This window comes from Hylobates moloch, unplaced genomic scaffold (assembly GCF_009828535.3).
Source record: "Hylobates moloch isolate HMO894 unplaced genomic scaffold, HMol_V3 SCAFFOLD_4, whole genome shotgun sequence".
Taxonomy (NCBI): Eukaryota; Metazoa; Chordata; class Mammalia; order Primates; family Hylobatidae; genus Hylobates; species Hylobates moloch.
Window position 1 is genome coordinate 156,305,415 of NW_026652279.1, and position 17,147 is coordinate 156,322,561.

General features: G+C 41.9%; 1 protein-coding gene across 2 annotated transcripts in view; it reads left to right on the forward strand.

The window, feature by feature from the left end:
* Positions 1–4,757: 4,757 nt before the first annotated feature.
* Positions 4,758–17,147, forward strand: part of CLDN10 (claudin 10) — a 137,995-nt gene continuing 125,605 nt past the window's right edge. The window contains exon 1 of one of the 2 annotated variants that reach the window (XM_032151118.2): positions 4,758–4,971. In XM_032151118.2, coding sequence (XP_032007009.1) covers positions 4,758–4,971 — 214 coding nt within the window. The remainder of the gene's footprint in view (positions 4,972–17,147) is intronic. The other variant, XM_032151119.2, reaches the window with a different exon arrangement.

The window sequence follows — 17,147 nt, forward strand, 5'->3', positions numbered from 1 at the left end:
GCCCTCGGGTGGAAGATCGGGGTTAGGGAGGACAGCAGGACTGACCCTGGCCCTCCACTGAGGGATCCAGCTCCTATAAGGCAGTCGTTTCCACAAAACCTCTCTGTCACCCAGTTCTGGGAGCCACTCCCCTCCCTCTGTTCCTTCCACTCTTGGGGTAACGACCTGCAGGCTGGTATTAACTCAAGGCACAGCACTATCTCACTCAGGTTCTCTACCCCAGTGGTTTTTAACTGAGAGCAATTGTGAATGGGAGTTCAGAATTCACTCATGATTTGGCTCTCTGTTTGTCTGTTATTGGTGTATAGGAATGCTTGTGATTTTTGCACATTGATTTTGTATCCTGAGACTTTGCTGAAGTTGCTTATCAACTTAAGGAGATTTTAGGCTGAGGTGATGGGGTTTTCTAAATATACAGTCATGTCATCTGCAAACAGGGACAATTTGACTTTCTCTCTTACTATTTGAGTACCCTTTATTTCTTTCTCTTGCCTGATTGCCCTGGCCAGAACTTCCTATACTATGTTGAGTGGGAATGGTGAGAGAGGGCATCCTTGTCTTCTGCTGGTTTTCAAAGGGAATGCTTCCAGCTTTTGCCCATTCAGTATGATATTGGCTGTGGGTTTGTCATAAATAGATCTTATAATTTTGAGATTCATTTCATCAGTGCCTAGTTTATTGAGAGTTTTTAGCATGAAGGGGTGTTGAATTTTATCAAAGGTATTTTCTGCATCTATTGAGATGATTACTTTTTTTTTTTTTTGACAAATCTCACTCTCTCTCACCCAGGCTAGAGTGCAATGGCAAAATCTCAGCTCACTGCAACCTCTGCCTCCCAGATTCAAGTGATTTTTCCACCTCAGCCTCCTGAGCAGCTGAGATTACAGGCACCTGCCATCATGCCCGGCTAACTTTTGTACTTTTGTAGAGAGGGGGTTTCACCATGTTGGCCCGGCTGGTCTCAAACTCCTGACCTCAGGTGATCCACCCACCTTGGCCTCCCAAAGTGCTGGGATTACAGGTGTAACCCACCATACCTGGCCAATTACTTTTATATATTAAGCTAAATATACATTAAAGCTTCTATAGTAATCACTAAACAATGCAAATAAAGTGTAATTTCCAATTTAATGGAGCAGAAAAATTGAAATGTGAAAAAAGATGTCAATTCAAAACAACTCAAGAAAGGAGAAAAACTATAGGTATACTTATTGCGGGATCTGGCCAGCAGCCTGCAATGCAATGGGGCTCTCTCTTTGTTCCCAGGCGGATCAGCAGGTTGAGAAATAATAGACACACACAAGATAGTGAAAGCTGGGTCCAGGGGGGGGTCACCGCCTTCTGGTCCCATGGTGCCAACAATGCACTGGATATACCAGCATTTATTATTAAGTTTAGTGAGGGCGGGGGTAGGTTAGTGAGGGATTTAGGGTCATTTGATTATGAGGTGAGATGGTCATATGGGGATGAAGTAATTCTTTAACATAACATTTGTATGTAGAAGTACAGTACATTTGTATGTAGAAGTACAGTATACAGAGATAAGAATTTACAATACAGTGTGTGCGTCAGTAATTTCTAACAGAGCCTTAGAACAGAAACACAGTATTTCCATAACCTATGATTAGCAAGATATTAATCAGCAGTAACAATTGCAACAAAAGCTGGTTACAAACAATCCATGGAAACAAGACGTGAAGCTAGATAACTGGTTAGACCAGAAATTCTCAGAAGGGAGTATGCTTTAACCCTAAAGAGGCCTAGAAGAGCCGTGGCAAGATGAGGGCGTTTATAGCCCTATCTTACCCATATGGATAGTTGCCCCCCATGTGTCCGTTTATAGGCTCCCCACAAGGGTCACATTCCATTCCCAGAGCTATGAACATCTGCTTTTCTGGGATAGGAATCTTGGTGATGTGAAACCCCCCTGACTGCACATCCATTCATAGGCTTTCTGCAGGGGGAAGCACATCACGCGCTGTTGGCTCGTTCTGGCAGTCCAACCTGGCATTGTCTTTACACAATCCTGCATGCAACTTTGTATTTACAATAATCAGGAGCATTTCATCTTTTATTCCATAGCAACAGTTTCAGGGGCTCTCTCTACATATACTCAAGAAAAAAATTGGACAAACTAAGTACAAAATAGATGTTAGAATGAGTCCTAACTTTAAGAATAAATAGAACAAAAAGGTAACTATTTTTAGAGATTAAAGTATATAACGTCACTAAAAGCATTACAGATGGGTTAAATAAATGAAGAGATATATGATGTTCATGAACAGGAAGACTTGATTTTATAAAGCTATCCATTTTCCTCAAGCTGAATAAATAGGTGCAAAACAATTCCAACGAACCTCACAAACTATATGTATGTGTATGTGTCTAATTTGATAAACTGATTCTAAAATATGTAAGGGCTGGGCACAGTGGCTCACGCCTGTAATCCTAGCACTTTGGGAGGCCTAGGCAGGTGGATCACCTGAGGTCAGGAGTTTGAGACCAGCCTGGTCAACATGGTGAAACCCTATCTCTACTAAAATACAAAAATTAGCTGGGTGTGGTGGTGGGCGCCTATAGTCCTAGCTACTCGGGAAGCTGACGCACAAGAATCACTTGAACCTGGGAGATGGAGGTTGCAATCAGCTGAGATCGCGCCATTGCACTCCAACCTGGGCAACAGAAAGAGACTTTGTCTCAAAATTGATTAATTAATTAATTAATTAAATTTATATAAGAAATAGCCAAGGGCTAAAAAAAAAAAAAAATTCTGAACATTCTTGAAAAAGAAGAGCAAGGTAAGCAAGGTAAAACACTCACCAACAAGATTTTGAGATATATTTATAAAATTAGAGGAGTTAAGAAAGTATTGTACTGGCCCAGGAATAGTCAAGCAAACAAATGGAACAGAGTAAAGAATCCAAAAACAGATCATGTGAATATTAATGCCCAATATGTATGACAGAGGTGACACTGCTGATCAATAGGGAAACAAGGGACTACTCAATAAAATTGGAAAAGTGGGTTTCCACATTACAAAATAAAATAGGTCCCAAATCACAAGACACAGAATAATCAATCTGGACGATTTAAAAACTTAAATATGTCAGTTAAAACTTTGAAGTTTTTTGAAGTGAAGGGGAAAAATTCATTTTCTTTTAGGTAGAGATTTCTTTTTCTTTTCTGTTTCTTTTCTGTTTTTTTTTTTTTTTGAGACAAGATCTCAGTTCTGTCACCTGGATTGGAGTGTGTGGCTCAATCATGGCTCACTGAAGCCTTGACCTCACAGGCTCAAGGCATCCTCCTTCCACCTCAGCCTCTCAAGTAGCTGGGACCACAGGCCTGTGCCAAAACACTCAGCTAATTTTTGAATTTTTTATAGAGCCAGTGTCTCAATAGGTTGCCCAGTCTAGTCTCAAACCCCTGGCCTCAAGTGATCCTCCCATCTCGGCCTCCCAAAGTGCTGGGATTACAGCTGGGAGCCACCATGCCAGGCCCAAGATAGGGATTTCTTAATCAAGATCTCACACCACAAATCGCTTGGTGAAACTTGATAAATTTAGCTATATTAAAACCAAGACTCTTTCTCAAATGGCGACATAAAGACAGACCACAAACTGGGGGAAGATACCTGCAACATAAATAATCCACAAAAGATTACTGTCTTGAGTATATAGATAACTAAAAACAAATTATAAAAAGTCAAACAACTCAATAGATAAGTGAGCAAAAGTTGCATATTTCATTGTAGACAAACATAACCAATAAACACACAAAAAGATGCTCAACCTCCTTAGTAATCAGAAAATATAAATTAGTAATCATAATGTGACACCTTTATACCTATCAGACTGGCCAAAAGAAAAAATAATAATCTCGACAACCCCACAATACCAAGTGTTATGAAGTGGAACACGGAGGACTTACCCACTGCCAGTGGGACTCTAAATTGCTATAACTACTTAGTCAAACAATTTAGCATTACCTATAAAGTTAAAGACGAGTGTTTCCTACATCCTAGCAAAATTCTGATTCTAGGATATGCCCTAGAGAAACTCTCACTCACGTGCACAAGAAGAAATGCACAAGAATATTTATAGCTGCGCCAATGGTTATTAGGGAGAAAAGGGAACAGCATGAATGTTCAGCTCCAGGAATATGAATAAATCATGTTCATTAAATTGCATTTAATGAAATACTATATTCAGCTGTAATATTTAATAAATGACAGCTACATTCCTGAGCATGGATAAATCCCTCAAATACAGTGTTACATGAAAAAAATAGGTTATGGGAGAATTTCTACAATATGATTCAATTATGTAAAGACTCAAAAGCAGGCGAGACTAAAGCAATTGGTCAAATAAGCTTTAACTGTTACTGTATAATCTGTACTTTGTAATATCTGGTAGTTGCATGGTTCGTTAAGCTTCAGGCTAACAGAAAATTAAGCATTAACTATGGTGCCAAGTTAAAAAAAATCTGCGAAATCAAAATCCTTAAAATTCGTCTGCGAAATTTTAATAAATATCCGTGTAGAAAATCAGAACGACTCTTTCAGGCCATCTTTAAAATGTCATTGGTAAACCATACTTGATCCTAAATTCCTGTACTTCCTCAGGCCATCCGAGCATGAAACGCTGTCACCTACCCACATCCACTGGCTGTGACGCTTGTCAAAGTGTTCTCTATCGGCTGCATGCCTAGACCACCAAAGCGTTCTGTCCGGACACTGTCACTGGAGAAGGCGGCGCGACATGTCCAGGGCGCAGATCTGGGCTCTGGTGTCTGGTGTCGGAGGGTTTGGAGCTCTCGTTGCTGCTACCACGTCCAATGAGTGGAAAGTGACCACGCGAGCCTCCTCGGTGATAACAGCCACTTGGGTTTACCAGGGTCTGTGGATGAACTGCGCAGGTAACGCGTTGGGTTCTTTCCATTGCCGACCACATTTTACTATCTTCAAAGTAGCAGGTAAATATAATGGCTTTGTTTGGGGTGGAGGTAAAATGTACTTTTCCCCCCCGACTATGCTGAAGCAGCTGTCTATGGCTGGCTGTTAACTCTCTGAAGACTGAGGGCTTAATCAAAGTACCAAGATTTGCCTAGGAAGGATGGGGTGTATGAGTATTGGCTGAAAGAATGACATTATTTATTTTATTTGACAAAGGAGATGTAAGAATAACCTTACAGGGCTTTTGGAATACCCAGTATGACTCCAAAGGGAAGAGTGGAAGTGACTGGATTTTTTTTTTTTTTGAAAGTTTGGGTGTTGAAGTTTGGTATATTTAGTTTTAGGGTACATGTGACAAAGTACATTTTTTATATATATCCATGTGCCATTTGTTTCCTGACCCTTCATCATCTTATGTATATCTCTAATGTTCCCCGCCAACAGTCCGTGTGTCCATGAGTTCTCATTGTTCAATTCCCACCTATGAGTGAGAACATGCGGTGTTTGGTTTTTTGTCCTTGCGATAGTTTACTGAGAATGATGTTTTCCAGTTTCATCCGTGTCCCTACAAAGGGTGACTGGATTGTTTTAAAAGTCAGTTTCAATTTGCCTTGAGTCATGGAGGAATCTTGATGGGTCATCACCTCTATGTAGGAAACGCTCTCATTGATTTAATCTTGTCTCTCTCTCTCTTCCTCTCTCTCTCTCTGTCTCTCTCTCTATATATATATACCCACAAACACACACACGCACAGAGGTATCTATATGTGTGTGTGTATATATATATATATGCACACATGTGTATATATATATATATGCACACATGTGTATATATATACATTCACATATATAACCCACACAGGTATCTATATGAATATATATACATATATACACGCATACACATATATAACACACATATATATGTAATATGCCATTGCTAGATTGGAACTGGCAAATGATGGCAAATTGAGACTGGCTTTTAAAACAATCCAGCCACTTCCACTCTTTCCTTTGGAGTCACACTGAGTATTCCAAAAGGCCTGCAAGGTAATCTGTATGTCTCCTTACATCTACTTTATCCTAGATTCCTGATAACGGAGGAAGGAATTCTATTTTCAGAGGGGTTTCCATGTTTTTTTAATGTTTGTCACAGCCTAGATATAAAACAAAACAAAACAAAAAAACATATTGAATGACAAAATAACAGCAAGAAAAATTTGAAAGCGGTTAAGTGAAAGAAAATGCTGTTTACTTTCCCCTTTAGTTACCTGATTTTGTTTATTTAAGAATACATGGGGCAAGCTTTCATCGTTGTGCATATTAGAAACTCTATTACAAGTGTACGTATCTTAAGGAGGGAACATATATTTTTTAAGGACACTTTCTTACTCCAGGATGCCTTCAGGGAAACAATTGTCATTTGCTTTCATGTCATTATGAGAATTACTGTCTGCCTCTGCTTTCTGCAAATTTGATACATTTACAAATCTGCCACAAGTTGTGGGTTTATTACCTTAAAAATTGCTCCTTGTTTCTTGGTAAAATATAGACTTTTCACAGTCAAATAGTAAAACTGTACCTTGGCCCTAGGAAAGAAAATGAAATAAAATTTTAACTAGGAAGTTACTAAAGCATAATGTGTTAGGGGATTTTGTGTCAAGTATGCACATCATTAGTCTACAATGAGTGCCAGGGGATAAAGAGAGAATACTTAACTAAATCCAGGAGATTTCTAATGACAATCAAAAGAAATATTCAAGCGTGGATGCCTCAGTTAGGCCCTGAAATAACATGGACTTTCCTAAGTACCCATTTGAGGAATCCATGCTATGTCTGTCTTCAGGCTCAACTTCTAAACTTATTTTGGGTATTTCAACACTGCTCCTTCTGACATAGAAGACTGCCCTAGAAACAGAGGAAGAGAAGAGTGTGTGTGGAGACCCTCTTGTCACTCTGCACCTCTTACAATCGTTCTTTCTCCAGTGGCCCCTCTTGGCCCTTTTTCACCTTAGGAATTAGGTAGAAGAGATGGCATGTGATAAGTCTGTTTGTTTTTAATTGGGTTCATCTTTTATTTGTTCAATTATTATATATATTTTTTGAGATCTCTCTATGTTGCCAAGGCTGGTCTTGATCTCCTGAGCTCAAGAGATTCACCTGTCTCTGACTCCCAAAATGCTGAGATTATAGGCCTGAGCCACGGTGCCCGGCCTCACCTTAAAAAAAAAAAAAAAAAAGAAAATTGCCTTAATATGTTTCATTCTGTAATTCTTAATGAAACCCAGTTATTGGGGAAAATATGTGTTCAACTTCAGCTTCAAAGTGGGTTAAAGAACCATGGTACATTTTACATGACTTCAACTCGCTACTTCCCCAAACACATCATCACAGAGTTAGGCATTTTATTATGGTCTGGATATCTCTCACCCTTAACACTTTCTTATTTTTTTATTTATTGTTTTTGAGACAGAACCTTGCTTTGTTGCCCAGATTGGAGTGCAGTGGTACAATCTCAGTTCACTGCAACCTCCACCTCCCGGGTTCAAGTGATCCTCCCACCTCAGCCTCCCAAGTAGCTGGGAGTACAGGTGCATGCCACCACACTTGGCTAATTTTTAAAGGTTTTTGTAGAGATGAGATCTCACTACGTTACCTAGGCTGGTGTTGAACTCCTGGGCTCAAGCAATCCTACTGCCTTGGCCTCTTAACATGCTGGGATTATAAGCATGAGCCACCACACTTGCCAAAACTTTATTTTTAAAGTTAACTTTGTTTATTGATTGTAAAAATAATTTATTCTATCTCCTGTATATGCTGCACATAGGAGGTAATTTGAAAATCTCACCCACTGACAATGCTTCCCTAAGAACAAGTACAATTAAATTAATATAATCTCTCTACCTTCTTCATCCTGAGTCAAAATCTTTATAAACGATACACTTTGCTGCAGAAATCTGTTTTCAATGTCAGAAACACTGACTCATATTTCCAAAGGAAACGGGGATTCACACATTTGGATTTCCTTTCCCATGGAGTCATTGCTGGTTGCTTTTCTTTTATTCCTATTTGAAAACATAACAATGAGGGAATCAGGAAAGCTATCTATGCCGATAATCTCTCCAACATCGCAATAATTATAAATTGAGAAAAGAACTCAGAAGTCAATGAAGAATGAAAATGGTTATATCACCTTTTAAAATAATAAACTATTTAAGCCTATATTGTCAATTTCAGACAAATCTTCTTAGACTTAGGCCAGATTAAACCTCCTCTAAGAAAGAAAAGCAGAAAATCTGTCTAAGCTGTTGCGGTTGTATTTTTTTTTTCTTACTGATTATATAACTTCATTGCTGGAGTCATACCTTCCCATAGCTAACCCTCTTGAATGCTCCAGTGTAGCCACAGCTTTTGAAGGCTTCATTTGGATTAATAGTGACTACATCCCTTAAAAATTTGATGTAAGCAAACAGCTCTTTGGGTGAGCAGCATTTATAGTTATAGTAAAAAATACAGAGGACAACTTCAACTGTCATTCTGTGAAATAAACCGTAGGAACACCTGCAATTCAATTCTTATTGGAGCCTGAAAGCTTGATTAAAATCCAAAGCCAATTCACTATCTTTAGACACTAAGTCTACCATAAGCTAGGTCTCGTTTTGTTGTGTTTTGTTTTTCTCTCATATCAACGTTAATAGGAATGCTTTCACTATGAAAGTAAAGCATCTCTCGTAGTAGGGAGAAAAGCAGTTCTTTCTGAGGGGGAAGACTGAATCCAAGACGCATGGCTGCGGTGAGGAATTGAAGGAAATCCTGATCACCTTGGGACAGGGGCTGGATCTGTCATGTTCCTGCCGTGCCCCTGGCACATGCTGGGTTCCGGATATATAGCTGCAAAATGACTGATTTAACCAAATAATGAGTGAGACTACAGATGGTTCACGATGAGGGCAAAATTGTATTCCTGGAGGAAGACTGGAGTGTGCTGAATTGAGGAGCGAGTGAGGAAATGCGCGCAGGCAACCCGAAGGGAGGTCAGTGGATTATGACTCAGCAGACTGAGCCTCGCATTCTGGCTCCTCTATGACTTACTGTGAGACCTTGACTTCAGCAATGACACCTTCTGTGCCTCATCCATAAATTAAGAGAACTGGTCTCCAAGAGTTCCTTCAGGTATCTTTCAACCTAGAGTTCAATTCCAGAACTTCACAATGCTTCACCACGGGGCAGTAGAAGTTTCCCAAAAAATTATAGTCATAAAAGTATCCTCTATTATAATTGTTATAGTTGCTCATGGGATTAAGATCTTTCCTTCTGTTTTTAATTTTTGTTTTTTAAGACAGGGTCTCACTCTGTCACCCAGGCTGGAGTGTAGTGGCACGATCATGGCTCACTTCAGCCTTGACTTCCTGGGCCCAAGTGATCCTCCCATCTCAGCCTCCTGAGTAGCTGGGACTACAGGCACGTGCCACCATGCCCAGCTAATTTTGCTTATAAGTAATTATAATTTTGTTTATAATTTTATTTATAAACATAATTAGCTGGACATGGTAAAGACAGGGTCTTGTGATGTTGCCCAGGGTGGTCTCAAACTCCTGGGCTCCAGTGATCCTCCAGCCAAGGCCTCCCAGAGTGCTGGGATTACAGGCATGAGCCATCGTGCCCTGCCAAGGCCTTTTTTTCCCCCTTATCTATTATCTTGACCAGCTTCCTGTGTTCCTGACTGTTTACAGTCTTCTCTGCGTCTGGGTTGAGATAGGTTTAAATGACCTTAAATGACCACAAGACCCAAGTAAAAGTGCCAGGATTTCAGTGGAATGAAACCAAACAGGCGTCTGGAAGCTGCAGTCAAATGATGCTGGCTGTCTACAGGAGTGTGAGCCTTCTCTCCTCACTTTCCAGATGCTTCACCTGTCTCCCCACTCCCTTATTTGGCCATGCCATAAAAATGGGGGTAAAGAGGCCAGGCACGGTGGCTCACGCCTGTAATCCCAGCACTTTGAGAGGCCAAGGCAGGTTGGATCACCTGAGGTCAGGAGTTCAAGACCAGCCTGACCAACTTGGCAAAACCCTGTCTCTACTAAAAATACAAAAATTAGCCAGGCATGGTGGGGGGTACCTGTAGTCCCAGCTCTTTGGGAGGCTGAGGAAGGAGAATCACTCGAACCCAGGAAGCAGAGGTTGCAGTGAGCCCAGATCGAGCTGCACTCCAGCCTGGGTGACAGAGCAAGACTCCATCGCAAAAAAAAAAAAAAAAAAAAAAAAAAAGCCGAGGTAAAGGAATGGCACTTGCTAGAGAAAGAGGGTTTTCTGTGGGAGTTTATTCACATCTAGGGAACAGCTGGGAGCCATCTGATGTCATCAATTTAGACTTCTTGCTAGTTGGAATGTATGCCTGTGTTAGTCCACTAAGGCTGCAATAACAAAATACCATAAACTGAGTAATTCATCGACATCAGAGACTTATTTCTCATAGTTCTGGAGGCTGTGAAGCCCTAAATCGAGACACTGGCAGATTCAGTGTGTGGTGAGGGCCCATAGACGGCACCTTCTCACTGCATCCTCACATGGTGGAAGGGGCAAGGCAGCTCTCTGAGGGCCTCTTTTTTATTTTATTTTATTATTATTATTTTTTTGAGACTGAGTCTTGTTCTATTGCCCAGGTTGGAGTGCAGTAGTGCAATCTCAACCTCTGCCTCCCAGTTAAGTGATTCTCCTGCTTCTGCCTCCCAAGTAGCGGGGACTACAGGAACCCACCAGCACACCCAGCTAATGTTTGTGTTTTTAATAGAGACAGAGTTTTGCTGGGTTGTCCAGGTTGGTCTCAAAATCCTGTCCTCAAGTGACCTGCCTGCCTCAGCCTCCCAGAATGCTGGGATTACAGGCATGAGACACCATGCCCACCCTCTGGGGCCTCTTTTATAACAGCATTAATCCTATTCATGAAGGCTCTGCCTTCCTGACCTAATCACCTCCCAAAGGGCTCCATCTACTAATACCATTATTTTGGGGGTTTTGATTTCCACCTATAAATTAGGGGGCACACAAAGAGTCACAACATAGCAGTGCCTTAGTCCATGATTAAAGAATAATAGTAAATAAATATCAAACAACAGTAACGAATAAATGAAAACGAATTACCATGTCAAAGAGGGAAAATTAATAAGTTAGATGCCTCCAAAATATTAACACTTTTTTTTTTTGAGACAGAGTCTCACTCTGCTGCCCAGGCTGGAGTGCAGTGGCGTGATCCCAACTCACCACAACCTCCACCTCCCGGGTTCAAGCAATTCTCCTGCCTCAGCCTCCCAAGTAGCTGAGACTACAGGCTCGCGCCACCGTGCCTGGCTAATTTTTGTATTTTTAGTAGAGATCAGGTTTCACTATGTTGGCCAGGCTGGTCTCAAACTCCTGACCTGATGATCCACCCACCTCAGCCTCCCAAAGTGCTGGGATTACAGGCGTGAGCCACCACACATGGCCAATATTAATACTTTTAATAGATAGCTGCACCCTTGGATAACACTTACCTTTCCATTCTCTAAGATCCTGATGCTGCTTTCTGAAGCTAAGTTTCATTAAATAAACTTAAGGTTAAATTTAATTTCAGATTAGTTTTTATGCTACTTCACAAATGCATATAAAATTATTTGAAAGTATATTGAGACTAGGCGTAGTGGCTCATGCTTATAGTCCCAGCACTTTGGGAGGCTGAGGCAGGAGGGTCACTTGAGCCAAGGAGTTCAAGACCAGCCTGGGCAACACAGGGAGACCTTGTCCCTACAAAAAAATTTTAAAATAGACAAGCATGGCGGCACATGCCTGTAGTTCCAACTACTTGGGAGGCTGAGGTGAGAGGATTGCTTCAACTGGGGAGATTGAGACTGCAGTGAGCTGATATTGCACAGCTGCATTCCAGCCTGGGTGAAGTCCAAGAAACATTCAACATGTTCCTGTTCCAACAAACAGAGGCACAATATTATATGTGTACTGACACAGTCATAACCCAAGGCAGGTGAATTGGACTTTCACAGTAGAATCTAAACAGGTTGAGCCACTGTGAAATTGTCTCTGTATCAATATGGTTGGAAGGCACAATGCTGAAAAGCGCCCTAGCCTTACAGTGGTGAAGATGGCGCTGGAGCAGTCAGAATGACCTCAATTGCCATAGCAGTGGACGATTGGACTGGGGATCCTAAAGCAGTGTGCTGCAGGCTGTTCTTTCACGGAAGCATCAGAGACCTTTTAAGACATCCTGTCTCCATCCATAGCTCCTCTTTTAGAGGCCAGGACCTTATCTCATTTGTCCTGGTATCCCCCGTACCTACTGCTGCGTCTGGCTTAGAAGGCACTCAACGAAGTTGTGTGGATTGGATAAATGGAAGGAGAAATTGTTCACTGAGTTAAATTCTGACATTTATATTGCAGAGGGAATCTCTTCTCATGTCACCAAGTTCTAGAAAAGGGAGGGAGTCCTAGGGAAGTGTTTAGAACAAGTAAAAGAGCCATGGATTTGTTTTTGTGGTCTTTTCTTTCCTTTTTGAGACAGGGTCTTGCTCTGTCTCCCAGGCTGGGGTGCAGTGGCGTGATCACAGCTCAACCTCCTGGGTTTAAGCAATCCTCCCATCTCGTCCTCCTGAGTAGCTGGGACTACAGGTGCATGCCAACCGTCCAGCTAATTTTCACATATTTGTGGAGACAGGAGTCTCACTGTATTGCCCAAGTTTATCTCAAACTCCTGGCTTCAAGCAATCCTCCTGTCTCAGCCTCCCAAAGTGCTGGGATTATAAGCATGAGCCACCACACCTGGCCTGCCATGAATATTTTTTATGATGCTATCTAAAAAGCACAAACATTTAGAGTATTGCCTCTTGAAATGTGATCCACCAGCCAGCAGGCATCTATATCTCCTGGGAGCTTGCTTGAAATGCAGAATCTCAGGCCCCACTACAGACCTATTGAATCAGAATCTGCAATTTTATAAGATCTCAAGGTGTCTTCTATGCACATTAAATGTTTGAGAAATCTTTGCTTGGAGTTTGGCCTTAGGAATCTGATGGACCCAACATTTACTAAAGGGTCTTAATCCCTCTGAGCTTCAGTGTTCTTTCCTGTTAAATGGTGATTAAATAAGACACATATGGCCAGGCATGGTGGCTCATGCCTGTAATCCTAGCACTTTGGGAGACAAGCCAGGTGGATCACTTAAGTGCAGAAGTTTGAGACCAGCCTGGGGAGCATGGTGAAACCCCGTCTCTACAAAAAATACAAAAATTAGGTGGCCATGATGGTGAGCACCTATAGTCCCAGCTACTCAGGAGGCTGAGGTGGGAGGATCACCTGAGCTAGGGAGGTCAAGGCTGCAGTGAGCTGTGATTGAGCCACTTCACTCCAGCTTGGGTGACAGAGTGAGACCCTATCTCAAAAAAGCAAAAAACAACAACAAATAACACAGGCAAAGTGTCTTATGTAGTACCAGCCACAAATAAGGCTCTCCTTAAAGAGTGGCGATTATGTCCATGAATACCTCTTTCAATGCCTTGAAAGGTCACATCTCAGCTGTAGGAAGGTGGCTATTACTCTGCTCCATCCATTTGTTTCCAACCAGAACTGCAGTAGCTGCCTCTTGGAATGCAAAGCCTGATAGAAGCTTGCCTTTGCTCCTTTCCTGCGGGTCCTGTCATATTTTTCATGACGTAAAGGATATTGTGCCAATGATGTGAAGGATATTGGACTATAGTTTGCACTTAGGATTTGCTATTTTGTATAAGGCAAGACCACCTTGCATTTCGATGTCAGTTTCTCACTAAAGAGGTGGATCTATTCCTTGTGTCAATCACACGTTCTAATAGCTCGGAGTGGGGAGAAAAGGCCCCCTTTGGGCTCCACAGGGGAAGGCAGGGCTCCTCCAAGCTCAGGGTGTGTTTGGTATGCCGGGCAGCCAAAAAGAGCAAATGTTTACTTGAGTATTCTTAGGTCTGAGGGCAGGGAAAAACTTTGGGACAGACAGTTTAATATACGGGTTTGAATCGTTAGCTCCACATAGAGCTAACGATGCAAACTCGAGCACATTACTTAACTTCTCATAGACTCAATCTTCTCATTTGCAAATGGAGGTAATAATACGAATCAACTCCTAGGGTTGTTGTCAGGGTTAAATGAAATGATAACGTAAAACACTTTACATCATGAGCAGCTGTCACAGTCATAAGTTAGCCGTCATGTTATTCATTGCTGACTTTAATCATGTAACATAAGGTCATTGGTTTTTAAATGCATGTATACAGTGTGTTTTACAAAGTACTTTCACATACATTGTCATAGTTCTCCAGAAGACTGATACTCTATAGTCTCCATTTTATACACAAAGCAAGTGAGGTTCACTGGGGACCATATTTCTAGCTTCCTATGGGCTTCTGCAAATCTTTTTGGGGAAATGGCCAGCATTTGGTACTAGCCCCCAAATTTGTGTTTAAGTCCCAGCTTGGCCATGTTTTGTGGACCTTACGTCAATCCCTGGCATTTGCCCTTGTTTCCCTTTCTTAGCTGTAGGATAACGATGATGATGATGTTGTTGACAATGTTGATGTCTAGTAATATGCTTCAAAAGCTTGCGGGGAAGGTCAAGGAAAAGAATCTTATTCTATGACATAGACTAACCTGTGTTTAAAATGAACTGGGATTTGTTTTAATCGGGTACAGTAAGATGCACAGACATGGAAATGACTGTCAGGAAAGAAGTTTTATACTCGTGGATCCTGAGAAGTGGGAGACATGGCATGGCACGCGGGGCCACACAGGGAAGAACCAGGGTCATTCAGGAACTGGGTGGGAAACCATGTTCGTGAGTTCTTGTTGTGATTTTTGTGGGAAGGAGTAAGCCAGGCTGGGAAAACTAAGCAGGTTTAGGATTGGCTCATTTTAATACTTTCAGCAGGCTTTGGAGTGTAGGAGACCCAAGTTGTCTGGTTGCCACCCTGGGGTGATTAGGGCAGGGAAATATCTGCTTAAACACTTGGGAGAGGAGGTAGTTGGGGGTGTGGTCTTCGGGCTCGTTGGTTTGCTTATGAAAGATGTGCTTGTAGGGGGTCATTTGCTATCTGTAATAACTGGCTAGCCCTCGGGTTGGAGGAGCAGTTTCCCCGAAGTCAGCGAGGCCCCAGGTGCCAGAGCATGGAGAATACAGAAAACAAGAAAACAGAGTTAATACAGCATAGATGCCAGAGCCCTTGGTGGTGTTTGGACTGTAGGACAGCAAGGCATGGATTTTGCTGTCCCCTGCTCCTTTAAGACTTCATACCTACCTGACTTTCTCCTGGTGAACATGTAGTATAGAAGAGGTTCAGGTTTATCTTTCACAAGGTTCATAGCTCCTCTCCCTGCTCATTGCCCATTTGGCTGTCTCCACTGCACAGCTTTCCTCACGCTTCACAGACTAAATTGCATCCTAAAGGAGATGTAGTTGACGAACATCTTCTGAGCAAATGGTGTGCTGGGCTTAGTCATTTAAAACCTTCCTGCCCTTGTGCGTGTTTAGGTAATGTACATTATGGAAAGTGCCACTGCTCCTAAATGAACTTGGGATGATTGGCTTGAATTTCAGAAGCCAGCAGGTCTACAATTAAGCTTTTGCCAGATTTTTGTGTGCATTGCAGGAAAAATTGATTACCAAAGGTTGATAATTTGGCAAATCATTCAGCGGATTCCTGGTGCAGAATATAGGCTCTGAGGACGCAGGGAGGAACAGGACAGGGGCAGGTCTTCAGATATATGCTGTTGGGAGTAAAGTAACCATTTGGCAATTAGACCAGAATGCTAAATGTTATTGGATGGTTAAGTTCAGGGGGAGGCAGACTTCCCAAAGAGCTGAGGCTTGAACTGTCATGAAAGATGGGCAGAAGTTTCACAAGAAGTTTGCCAAGGAAAGGAGGGTATTTTAGGCTAAGGGACTCATCCAGCCCAAAAATTATTAACTGCATGTTTCTGGGAAGAAGGCCTAACAGTTGAGCTCCCTCATCTATTTTTTGTTTTAGTTTAGTTTTGTTTTCTTTGTTGTTTGTTTGTTTTGTTTTGTTGTTGTTGCGGTTGTTTTTACAGAATCTCACTCTGTCACACAGGCTGGAGTGCAGTGGTGCTATCTCGGCTCACTGCCACCTGCTCCTCCTGGGTTCAAGTGATTCTCATGCCTCAGCACAGATGTGCACCACCATTCCTGGCTAATTTTTGTGTTTTTAGTAGAGACAGCGTTTTACCATGTTGGCCAGGCTGGTCTCGAACTCCTGACCTCAGGTGATCCACCTGCCTCGGCCTCCCAAAGTGCTGGGATTACAGGCAGGAGCCACCATGCCTGGCCCGAGCACTCCCATCTGTTAAATGGAAATATTATCTACTTCAGAGGATGATGGTGAGGACTGAATGCATGAATTTGCATACAGCGTCTAGAGCAATGCCTGGGACATACAAGAAAGACCTAAAAAGCAGGAGGAAGGCAAGTGCATGCAGGAACAGGAAGCACATAATTGGAATGGCTGATACCTAAGATGTGCACAGAGGGAGGGAGAATATCTGGCTGCAGATGTCGATAACAAAAGCTCCCAAAGGGACCTTTAAGCCCTACAAAGGGATCCAGACTTTGTCTGGAAGAAGCTGAAAGCTATTGAAACATTTTAAGCAGAGAATACCCATGGGGCTTACACTTAACAAAGACCCTGCAGTATTTTGTGTTAGAATCCGAGCAAAGGGCATAGCAGTGGGAATACAAAGGAAGATATTTTGAGGCAGAATTGTTGAGTCTTGGTGATTTACGAGGAATGAGAGGGGTCAAGGATGTCTCCAAGTATTCCTGCCAGGAAACTTGATGGGCAGTGGGATAGAGAAAGCTGGTCCCAACATAACTTCTAGTTCCTTCTCCTAGTGTGGTGTTTTCCAATACGTACCAAGATCTCAGTCAGTTTTTTAACTTAATGGGGTTTGGCCTTGAAAAAACAATTGTAGAGAGTGAGACAGATTAGTTTGACTGAGTTTAATTTTTTTTTAACTGTGCTTTTTAGATGTCTAATACAAGAGGAAAATGTGACAGCTACAAAGATTAATATAATTGTAGGTGACATTAATAGCACAGGAATAACAAAGTTAGATAGGTAATACTCCCCAACTATTCTGTAGTCAAATTGCATAGTTCTAGTCTTGCACACCATAT